We start from the raw sequence: 10,964 nt of genomic DNA on the forward strand, positions 1-10,964 counted from the left end.
AACAGTCATATCCTATCAGACGTGACCGTAGGATTTTTTAATCTGATGGATGTGATCAAAATCAACGTACCAGATCAGTGCTAAGTGTGTGCGTACGCCACTAACGCCTCTACTGCCCACTGCCCACGCCGCTCATGCGCGTGTGCTGACGGCTACGCTGTCCTCGCATATACACCGTAGAATGTCTCTCTTTTTCGATTTAATTCAATAGATACAGAAGGTAATATAATAAATATCATTTATAACTTTTGTAGTTTTCCGATGTGGGACTAAAGCACTTTTTCCAAAATAACAAATTATTTATTTAATCTCTCATTTATTACAATCTATCTAACAACCAGGACTAAACACTTTACATGAAACCTTCACCATAAACTCCACTACCTCCTTTGCTTCCAGTGCCACCGTCAAAACCAACACCAACTCCAAAATCCTTACTCGTGACCAAAACCACTTCCATCTACACCTCCACCAGCACTCCCGCCCTCTATCCTTCCACCCGAACCATTTTCTGCTCCATTTCTTGAGTAGGTCCATTTCCTCAAGTTCCTCTAAGAGGGGGGGGGGGACGGAAATGACCATCCTATCCTGCCCAGGTGGGGTCCATCCCCCTCTATTAGAGGAACTTGGAGAAATGGAGCAAATAAAATTACTCTTCCACCCCCACCTTGCCCTGCACTGGTGCAGGCTACGTGACCAGGCAGCAACGTCTTGCCTCTTTTTTTATTTTTTTTATTTAAATGTCTGTCTAACCCGGTTCGACTGGCTGGTTTAATCCCACTTTTTAAGATTACATGGAAGCAACCACGCAACTAGAGAAACATCTTTCCATTATTCCTCAATTTCTTTTATTCATTTGTCTACGGACTTAAACGATTCCTATTTAATAAAAAAAAATCCAAAACCAATTATAAGGAAGGGAATGAACCACACGTCCTCATTCCCCACTTTGCCACTGCTCACATCCAACTACTCACCTCAGATCGGACGGTGGTCGTTAGTTGTAGAATATGGACATTTTGCAATGCCTATTTAGTCAATTTATTATTATATTCTTTAGTATACCAAGTCAATTATTAAAATTACATTCCTTATTTATTTACTACTAATAGAACTCAAGTCAAAATTACTCCATAAACAGTTAAAAATCGACATTTCTTTAATTTTACTCTTAACTGAACCAAATCGAAACAAAACCAGTAGTTCAGTTTTGATTAATAATTTTCCATTTGGTTTGATTCAAATTGAAATCATAGAATCGAATAGAATCGAACCAATAATCAAAATTGACATCGAACCAGATAACCAAAAACCAAGCCAAACCTCTTTATAATTATATTAAAAAAAGTTTCCATGACTGACCAAAGAAGACGACGAAATAGACGTGGAACGTACTTACTTCCTCCGTTTGGATTTATTCGTTCAACGGCTTTGAAAGCTACCAACCGGGAAAGATGATTAGGTTTAGTAATAGTTTATAGAATAGTTTATAGAATCCCCTCCCCCTCTCTCTCTCTCTCTCTCTCTCTCTCTCTCATTTCCGTGATTCTTGAATTTTAAAGAGGTAATCAATCAAATAAATCAATCATTCTTAGCAAGGCTTTCAGGGAATTAGAGCATTCTGGGCATCGAATCTCTTTCCATAATAAAACTCATTTATAACAATCAAAAAGCTTCTTATTGATTTCGAGTGTGATCGAGTAACCAACTAACGGACAGGGAACCTAATCAAACAAACGATTCGTAATAATTTATTGGTAATAACAGAAGGAAGGAAGGAAGCAAAGCAAGCGAGCGAGGGAGAGAGGGTTCTCTGGTCTCTGGTTTCTGGTGAGTTCATTTATTTTCGTCTTCTTTCTGTGTCGGTGAATCAGAATCAAAGTCTGGTTGGCACACACACCACCGCTCTTCCTTCATTTCTAGGGTATCTATCGAAATTTCACTGTTTTTTTTATTGGTCTTTAATTTTAATTATATTAATCTGTCTTCGTCTCTTCATTTGCAGGTATTCCTTCTTTTTCTTCTTCATTGATTGAGAACAATAATTCGGAGCTGAACTTATTGGACCACTCTGCTTCGATTTCTAGGGTTTGTTCTCTCGATTATCTCGCCGTTGGCGTTGGGGTGTCGAATGTGTCCGCATTGATATACTTCGATGTTTTTGCTTTTGTGGAGATCATTTCGTTATGTTTGGTTTGGATCGGATCAGTGGAATCGGTGTTATGATTGGTGAGGGGAATGGTTGGATGAAGCGGCTGAGTGGATTTTGCAAGAAATATGGATGTTAGATCGGAGGCTATACCTTTGAGGTGCGATAAGCTTCCAACCCCAGTAATTCCCAAGACCCGTCTCCAAGTGTGGTTCATTCGCATCTGTTCCAGCATTTTGTTATGGACATGCCTTGTTCAGTTGGTTGCCGTTGGGGAACTCTGGCATCCACAGTTGTTGACTGGCTTGTCCAACCAGCTATCAAGATTCACTAACTCGGACCGTAAAGAAGAGCTTCCTTCAATTTCCGCTCCAATAATGCACCGGCAGCTTCAGCCTCCAAGTGAAACCGTTTCAATTCCCCGACAGCTTCATGTTCCCGCAGAGTCCACTGCATTGCCCCTACGTCTTTCACCTCCAAGTCAGTCCTTTCTCTATATCTTTACTCTCTAGGGAAGCTTTTGAATCGTCTTTTCTGCCAATTTTCTGCCATACTTAAGAAAAAAAAAAAAAATCCGTAAATGCAGTTATGAATTCAGTTCCTTCAAATGTTGGACATGTAATAAGTTTCTTATTCATAAGTGTAGCCTTCAACACTCCTTTGCCATATCTCTGAGCAGCTGGATTTATGTTTCAGTGATATACAAGAGTTGGGGTGTAATCAGCCTTTGCCAAAGTGTTGACCTTTCAGCACCAACGGCTTATTAATGAGCTTATTATTTTATTTTATTTTATTTGGCGGGGTGGGGGGTTTAAAGTTATTTCAAGGGAAGAAAGTATGCATGTATTGTGCTGATATAGGTGACTATTAAGATACAGGATACTGCATTATAAGATATGCTCATATATCCATACATGTGCTGATATAAGTGACTCTTTAAGATAGATTTATTGGATATGTCCTTTAAAGAAAATGTTCCCTATTATCACACCATCCGTGGCAGGTTCAACTGCTAACACTTGCTTGATTTTACTCTCCAGTGGAAGGAGATGTTTCTAGATCAGCTCACTTACAAAATTAAAATCCAAACAGATGGTGAATGTTTGGAAGTCTTGCTTACAGTTTTAAGTTAGCCCCGAAGAGTTGTATTGGATCTGAGAGAGCTGAGACCCAAATCAAGGCTGAAAGTTCTGATAGTTCATATCTCAACTCACAATTCATTCATCAGAGAGATCATGGATGGATTGGTACTAAAATTTGAGAAGGGATTTAATCTTCTTTCACATGCGAACAGAATTGAGATAATTGTGTTGCTGGTGTTTGCAAGGATAGATCTTTAAGCCTTGTAGACATTGATCCTATTTTCTTACCAGCTGTTGTGAAAGGATTTTAACTTTTTTCTGCTGTTTTTTATTTGCTGGGTGAATCACTTACATGCTGCATGGTGATATGCTCAATTTGATGGACCGAGTCTGTGGGCACCCTACCTATGGGGTATGATTTTCTCTGGAAGTTCATCTTGTGGGTTGGCTTATCCATTCTTCAAGATTTATGGCCTATGCCCGTTTAATTGAATTAAATCAGGGCACACCCCCCCCCCCCCCCCCCCCCCCCAAAAAAAAAAAACCCTCCAATATTTGCAATTTCTTTTGGGTGAGGCCGTGAGGGATTGCTGGTTATCAGTGCAACACTTTGAGTAGTTGGATGGGGCACAATCATGAGTCTCAGCGCATTTTGTGCACTTCGTATACTACAGGGGGGTTCTAGTTACGTGGTATATTGCTCTGGACCACAGACTCACTCACTCACTTTGCTGGTTTGCAATTGGCATAGCGATAGACTTTTGTCCATTTTTTTATAAGCAGCATATTAATGTCAACCTACTTGCTTTTAGGGCTAAAAATCTTAGTCAATTAGTTGTTATTTATTGCCAGTGAAGTTGTCAATATCCATTATTATAAAATGCATATTCTGTGTGTAATTCTACTGATTAGTTTATTAATGAAACCATCCTATTGGCATGTCCAGGGCCCTGGAGATTCTTCTGGATGTGGAAGAAAAGGCTATTGTGAACCTCTTTACTTTTTTATTTTTATTTAAAAAAAAAAAAGAAAAACTTTGTTTCCTAGACAGTAATTAATTCCTTAAAAATGCATATTGCAGGAATCTATAGAAGCAACGGTTATCTTAAGGTGTCTTGCAATGGGGGCTTGAATCAAATGCGTGCTGCGGTTTGTATTTTATCAATTTGCTTCGTCAGCTTTGGCCCTCCACATCTATATGCTCTGTTATTAATTATTATTTATCATTTCAGATCTGTGACATGGTGACAGTTGCTAGGCTTTTGAACCTCACATTGGTTGTTCCAGAGCTTGACAAGACTTCTTTTTGGGCAGACCCCAGGTATTCAATTTGCCTGCAACATCTGTAATTGAACATCTTTGTGTTGCAGCTATTGATTAAAAAACGGGGAAAAATATTAACATCTGTAATTTTTATTGGCAGCAATTTTGATGACATATTTAGTGTAACACACTTCATTAATTCCTTGAGAGATGAAGTCAGAATTATCAAGAGGCTGCCAAAGAGGCTTGGTAGGAATGCTGCATATGAACTTTTAGAGATGCCACCAGTGAGCTGGTCGAGTGAAAAATATTACTTGGAGCAGGTTTGGAACTTTCTTTACCTTTTTTTTTTGGTGTGTGTGTGCTCCGGGGGGGGGGACCTTCTTTACTTTCTAATTTATCCACGGGAAATGATTGTTCCCTCTTTTGGGGACCTACCAAGATCTCTGTGTTTGTGCCGCGTGAAAAATATTTTGATTTCTTATTTTCTGAAAGGTCTTCTATTAATAAAATGGTTTAGGGGGGGTGGAAAGGGTGCTTATTGTCCTTTTCCAAAATGTGATAGATATACCAATTTGATGTAGGAAAACCTGGGTAATCAATCGTAAAATCAAGCTGAATATTTGGAACAATTAAGAAGGCTTTAAGAAGCTAGGAATTTTAGAGGGTGGGCCTTGGTGCAACAGTATATGGTTGCTCTATTTTGACCATGGTCACGAGTTCGAGTCTAGAAACAGCCTCTCTGAAAAAACTTGGTAAAGCTAGGCATGCCCTTCTTTTTTTTTATAAGAAGCTAGGAATGTTGGGTGACATTTATTATGATCCTCCCCAGACCCCGCAGTGGTGGGAGCCTCGTGCACTGGGTATGCCCTTCTTTTTTTTTTATAAGAAGCTAGGAATTTTAGGTGACATTTATTGGAATGTTTGTCTGATATATTGGGTGGGGCCAAAAGACATTTAAATCACAACAAGCACATGTACATAATCATAAGAAAAAAATTTATGTTTCAATTGAAAATTCACTATGGACCTCTGAATCTATAAAAGGAGTGGGATTCCTCAGTGACAACTGGTAATTCAAAATTTAAGAATTTAGTACGACTATAATGTTTAGAGAATTGTTCTGGCATCAATATTGCTGGCAGTTTCTATCACCTACACAAATCAGGTTAGATGGGACACTCCCTTGATAAGGCCACACGTTAAATTAAGTGTTTTATTTCAACCATATGACCCACCATGTTTGGGCTTTCCCCTTGTCTTCAAACAGAATTGATTATTCAAATAATTTATTGGACATTACTCTTTTACATTGCATTATTGAATTTCTTTAATAAGTTGTATGGCTGTATTGGATTTCCTTATAAATTTTTTGATAAGTTACAAGACGTTATTGGATTAGATTGAGAAATAAGGCATTATGAGATCATGATATGGGTTACATGTTCACAAAGTTTGGGTGATGCTATTCAATGCCATGTAGCTAAGAATGTGAATATAGCATCTATATTATTATAGAGGATGAGAGAACCATACAACCTTTGTCAAGAGGGTTCTGTATGGACCACGGGGATTGAAGGATTGGCAGGGCCCGATCATGATCAGAGTTAGTTTCAGCTTGGGTCAGCCAATCCTAGCTAACTTTGGTTAAGAATCTCAAGGTTGGTTTGTCTGATCCTGATGGGCCCAGATCAGGATTTCTGTTTACTAATCCGTATTCTCCAATCCTTGTGTTGAGCTTCTAATAAATGATGTTCCTGAAGAAAATGGATGCTATCATATATTGATAACTTTTGTGAGCTTCTAATAGATGATGTCCCTGTAGAAAATTGATGTTGTCATATACTGATAACTTTTGTGAGTGACATGGTGGAAATAGGTGTCACAGCCAGAAAGGCTTCCAGCTCTGTCAGAGCTGGTTCCCCTTTTCAATCCAATTAAATATTGAAAAATATAAGAAATATAAAGAAACTGGCAATTTCAAAGTATAAGCAATGATTGGGTCAGCTTGGCTTTATTATACATAATTTTACTGTTTTTTGTTGTTTTGTTGGGTATGCTTACCACTTTCCCCTCGACTACTTAACCCCTAACCCTACCCGTCCAGGTGAAGGCGGGATTTGATCCCAGGACATGGCAACAACAAGCCAATGCCTTTACCAGCTGCACCAGCTGGCTACTTCGATTTGAGTTATTTGACTTGATGAGTTTTGACTGATCAAGTTTGTGTGATGAATCTGCCTGATATTTAGTTGAGTTGAGTTGAGTTGAGTTGTCTGATTTGAATTTTAGACCATGCTTCCTGTAGTTGATGAGCACTCATAAGGATTGATATGAACTGCAGCATGGTGCTTCATTTTAATTGATAATTTCTCATCGATCCTGCAGATTCTGCCACTATTCAGCAAGTATAAAGGGATTCACTTTAATAAAACAGACACACGTGTGGCAAACAATGGGCTCCCTATCAACTTTCAGAAGCTCAGGTGTCGTGTCAATTTCCAGGCATTGAAATTCACTCCTCAGATCGAGGCGTTAGGGCACAAGTTGGTTCAAATTCTTCGAGAGGGGGGAAATTTTGTGGCATTGCATCTGAGATATGAGATGGACATGTTGGCGTTCTCAGGTTGTACTCAAGGCTGCACTGATGAAGAAGCAGAGGAGCTGAAGAGGATGAGGTTTGTTGCTGGCTTATTTCTTTTATAGGGATTCTTAACTCTGGATTGAGTACTATTAGATGTCCCATCAAGGAGAGTTCTATGTGAGACCCATCAAATGGTGGTTCACTCTCATACCATATGAGCAGTAAGGACAGTCTTCAGTGTTTATCTATGCAGGTCTTTTTTTCATTTTTGTTATTCTAAAGAATACCTTTAGGAGGGCTTTCTTTGACATATCAAAGGTCTGGCGGCATTGGCATTTCCCTTGTTTAGCACAATCATTGAGTTTTAAAATTGACAGCATTTTTTGGAGGAATGTGTCCCATAGCTATTCCAGTTCATCAAATTTCAGGCTTGAAAATTTACCCTCATGTGTACATTGTCTGAGGGTTGGAAATCTGTCTTTCTAGTTCTGCGGATAGAAATACACTTTCTCCTTACCAGTAGTACTAATTCAAAAGATGAAATGTGGTTGAATTCCTTTTTGTTGTTGTTGGTGTCGTGAATCATTCAGATATGCATATCCTTGGTGGAGAGAGAAAGAGATTGTATCTTCAGAGAGGAGATCCCAAGGTTTGTGCCCTCTGACACCAGAGGAGACTGCTTTAGTTTTGCAAGCATTAGGCATCCAGAAGGACACTCAGATTTATATCGCTTCTGGTGAGATATATGGTAGCAGACGGAGACTTGCTGCACTTAGAGCTGCTTTTCCACGGATTGTGAGTTTATTACCACCCTTAATATTTTTGGGCCTTTTTAATTGTCTTCTGCACCAACTCATGCACTAGGCAAACTTTGCTGACTAGTGAGGGTGATGCTCAGTTAGTGCATGAGGATTCATCCTCTCCACCTTTCGGGTGCTTGAGGCACACATACATATCTGTGGCTACCATTTGATAGCAGTGCTCCTCCACCTTTCCTCTCTAGGAGATGGATTATGTGAACTACCAGAGGATCCTACCTTTTAAATCTAATTCCCCATTTTAACATTTTTTTTATCCGGGAGAGTGGGAGGGGTAAGGGATACGGAGGACAACAAGAAGAATGAAAATTTTAAGGTGGAAAGATTAGAAACACATCTAGCCTATCAGTCCTTAGTGAGAAATATTAAATGGTTGGTCCCAACTCTACCTGTGTGCATTTATAAAGAAAGTTTTTGCTCATCCTCTACTGAAATTTAGTGTTGTAATGGAAACCTGCTTGCATTAAGCGCAAACTGAAGAAATTTTATTTTGATCAATGGTGATTTCAGGTGAAAAAGGAGATGCTGCTAGATCCAAAGGATCTGCAACAATTCCAGAATCACTCATCTCAAATGGCAGCCCTGGATTTTATGGTTTCAGTTGCTAGTCACATATTCATCCCTACTTATGATGGAAACATGGCAAAACTTGTTGAAGGTCACCGCAGGTTAATGTTCAGCATTCTTGGTTTGTTCATATGTTCTGGTCATACCTAAGCTTATATTTGTTGTTATAATGCATGCTTTTGTGGAACTGTCTCTTGTGCAGGTATCTCGGGTTTAAGAAGAGCATCCTGCTGGATCGAAAAAATCTTGTTGAGCTGCTTGATTTGCACCAGAATGGGACAGTTTCATGGGATGAGTTTGCAATTGCTGTTCAGTTGGCACATGAGAAAAGGGTAGGACAGCCTGCTCACCGGAGAGTTATTTGGGACAAGCCCAAGGAGGAAGATTATTTCTATGCTAACCCACAGGAGTGTCTCTGCGAGAGGACAGATTGTTTTGACTTGCTAGTTCCAGGTAACTCAAGTGTTATCCAATGAAGCTGCAAGTAAATCTGTGGCCTGGTGCAATCGGAGGTTGTAAATTCTATGATTTCTATCCAGCAAAGTGCAAGATAGGAGTCCGGAGATCCTCTGTTTATGACTTGCCATCCGTTAATGGCAGTGTATGGCCATTACCAGCCATGTAAGTTACGGAGGCAAAAACAAGTGTATGTTTCCCGTTGATTCCACAAGTCTTGGTCTCTTCATTCTTTTGTTAATATGTTGATTGTTACTTTTCTCGTTTATTTACACAGTTCAATGTATTTATTTTGATATAATTAATCTGATTGAATTTGGAGAAACACATTCGAGATGTCATGGCTTCATCCTGCTTTGCACTAGGGAATGCAATTGGGAAGGGCTACTAAGAATTGCTTGCTTTTCTATCTAAACTGGGAATTCCTGAATAGAAAAAATGGAGAACTTGTTTTTCTTTTTAAGATCTGGTTTCCCCATTCTCAAATCCTGGAACGAACGTGCTTGTAATCCATTTCACATTTGGGTTCTTTGGCCAGACCATCGGTTTACCAATAACGACTACGATCGTGAGCACCCCTCTGTCTTTCTCTCTCATGCCTTCTCCCCTCCCTCCCTCGCTAGGCTGAAGGGCTGATGAAAATTGGATCATCAAGGCTTCAAGATGTAGGCCTGGAAGACTCTGCTCTCTCCCTTTAAAGCCATTAAAGAAGCATTCCTCAAGACCGTCAACTCCATCCATTCTCAAGCTTCATGTATCCTCATCAACGTTGAAGATGAAGAAGACGATGCAGAAGTTGTATCTAGGACCCTAGGCCAATCAATGGCGACCTGTTGAATATGCTTCTAGGGATATCGGTGAAGCTCCTGGGACCCTGCGGCAACGGGAAAGGTGGTGGCCGTCCACAAGACTTCCGCGGTGATGTCGCAGTTGCCTGATCGCACCCACATGTTTGCTTTGGATGAAATGGCCAAGGAATCCCTTTTGGCGTTCCTCCTCGGCTTTCTTCATGTCGCTGGACTTCATTTTGTCTATCCAAAGCCTTCTTACCACGATTTGAAGTCACCTGTAAGGTGCTGCTTATCTTTGATGGACCTAATTGACCCACTTTCTCACCCTCTGTTGGCCAAAACTCGGGTGTTCTCTCCTGATTTAAATGGTTGTTGCTAGCAGATATCGATCACAAGCTCAACTTTCTGTCTTCTTTACTGCCAACTGCTCCACTGGCATAGCAGCCGTGGGAGCAGAAGCCTTGTTTTTTTTTTTTTTTGTTTTTTGATGGTAAAAAAGATAGATTAAAAAAACTTCCATCTGAACTTGAGCTTTTGGTCGTAGCTTCTGCATTAGCCAGTTCAATGTTTCTAGTTGAACAGCATCAATTTCACCCTGAGAGTCTGCTTCCAAAATGTCTGGTTCTACATCTCGAACCTTTGGAAGTAGAGGTGATTGTTTTTTAGGCTCTGCATTGCTACATTTCTCTGGCTGGGACCAATATAACCAACTCTTGTCTATGAGATGTTGATGAAATACCTGAGCATTCTAAAATCTATAATGCATTTTGACCAAACATGTATCCAAACAAAGTTCTCATTCTCAGTTAAAAATGCATTTGCATTCACATTTTCAGAATGAGAATGTACACCAAACATCACTTAAGGTACCAAAATTTGTGTAAAGTAAAATTCCAATCAGAATTCTAAGTCGAATTCTAGAATTCAACTACAAAATCAAACTAAAATATCATATGAAAAAAAGAACTATGTCCGGGAGTGTAGCCTACGCCAACACTTCCATGAGTCTATCTCTCTTCTCCCCATATGAAAAGACATCTCTGCCTCCTTATTTTGGGGAGGAGAGAGATAGACACATGAGAGTGCTGGCAGAGGCCACACTCTCGGACAGAAAACTATTTCCCTTAAAATATATATAGCTTAACAATAGAAATTTTAATTCTAAACTCAAATTTAGATATAAACCAAACCAAGTGCCCTAGTGCGTGACTTGCACCACCTCCACCCCACCTCTTGTCACCCAATCCCATCTTC

The 10,964-nt window shown here is 39.7% G+C and overlaps 1 protein-coding gene across 1 annotated transcript; it reads left to right on the forward strand.

The window, feature by feature from the left end:
* Positions 1-2,106: 2,106 nt before the first annotated feature.
* Positions 2,107-9,108, forward strand: LOC122671976 (rhamnogalacturonan I rhamnosyltransferase 1-like). Its single transcript, XM_043869477.1, has 8 exons — positions 2,107-2,629; positions 4,313-4,380; positions 4,464-4,552; positions 4,655-4,817; positions 6,883-7,172; positions 7,669-7,873; positions 8,407-8,564; positions 8,666-9,108. Exons 1-8 carry the CDS (start codon positions 2,278-2,280, stop codon positions 8,937-8,939), a joined length of 1,599 nt encoding a protein of 532 aa, XP_043725412.1. The 5' UTR covers positions 2,107-2,277; the 3' UTR covers positions 8,940-9,108.
* The last annotated feature ends 1,856 nt before the right edge of the window (positions 9,109-10,964 follow it).

This window comes from Telopea speciosissima, chromosome 8 (assembly GCF_018873765.1).
Source record: "Telopea speciosissima isolate NSW1024214 ecotype Mountain lineage chromosome 8, Tspe_v1, whole genome shotgun sequence".
Classification (NCBI taxonomy): Eukaryota; Viridiplantae; Streptophyta; class Magnoliopsida; order Proteales; family Proteaceae; genus Telopea; species Telopea speciosissima.

Bases quoted from the DNA above. Each gene is read 5' to 3' on its own strand.
- LOC122671976 (XM_043869477.1), top strand. From the start codon at position 2,278: ATGGATGTTAGATCGGAGGCTATACCTTTGAGGTGCGATAAGCTTCCA. The intron at 7,173-7,668 runs GTTTGTTGCTGG...TGAATCATTCAG, and splicing joins GAGGAGCTGAAGAGGATGAG to ATATGCATATCCTTGGTGGA. The intron at 7,874-8,406 runs GTGAGTTTATTA...TGGTGATTTCAG, and splicing joins GAGCTGCTTTTCCACGGATT to GTGAAAAAGGAGATGCTGCT.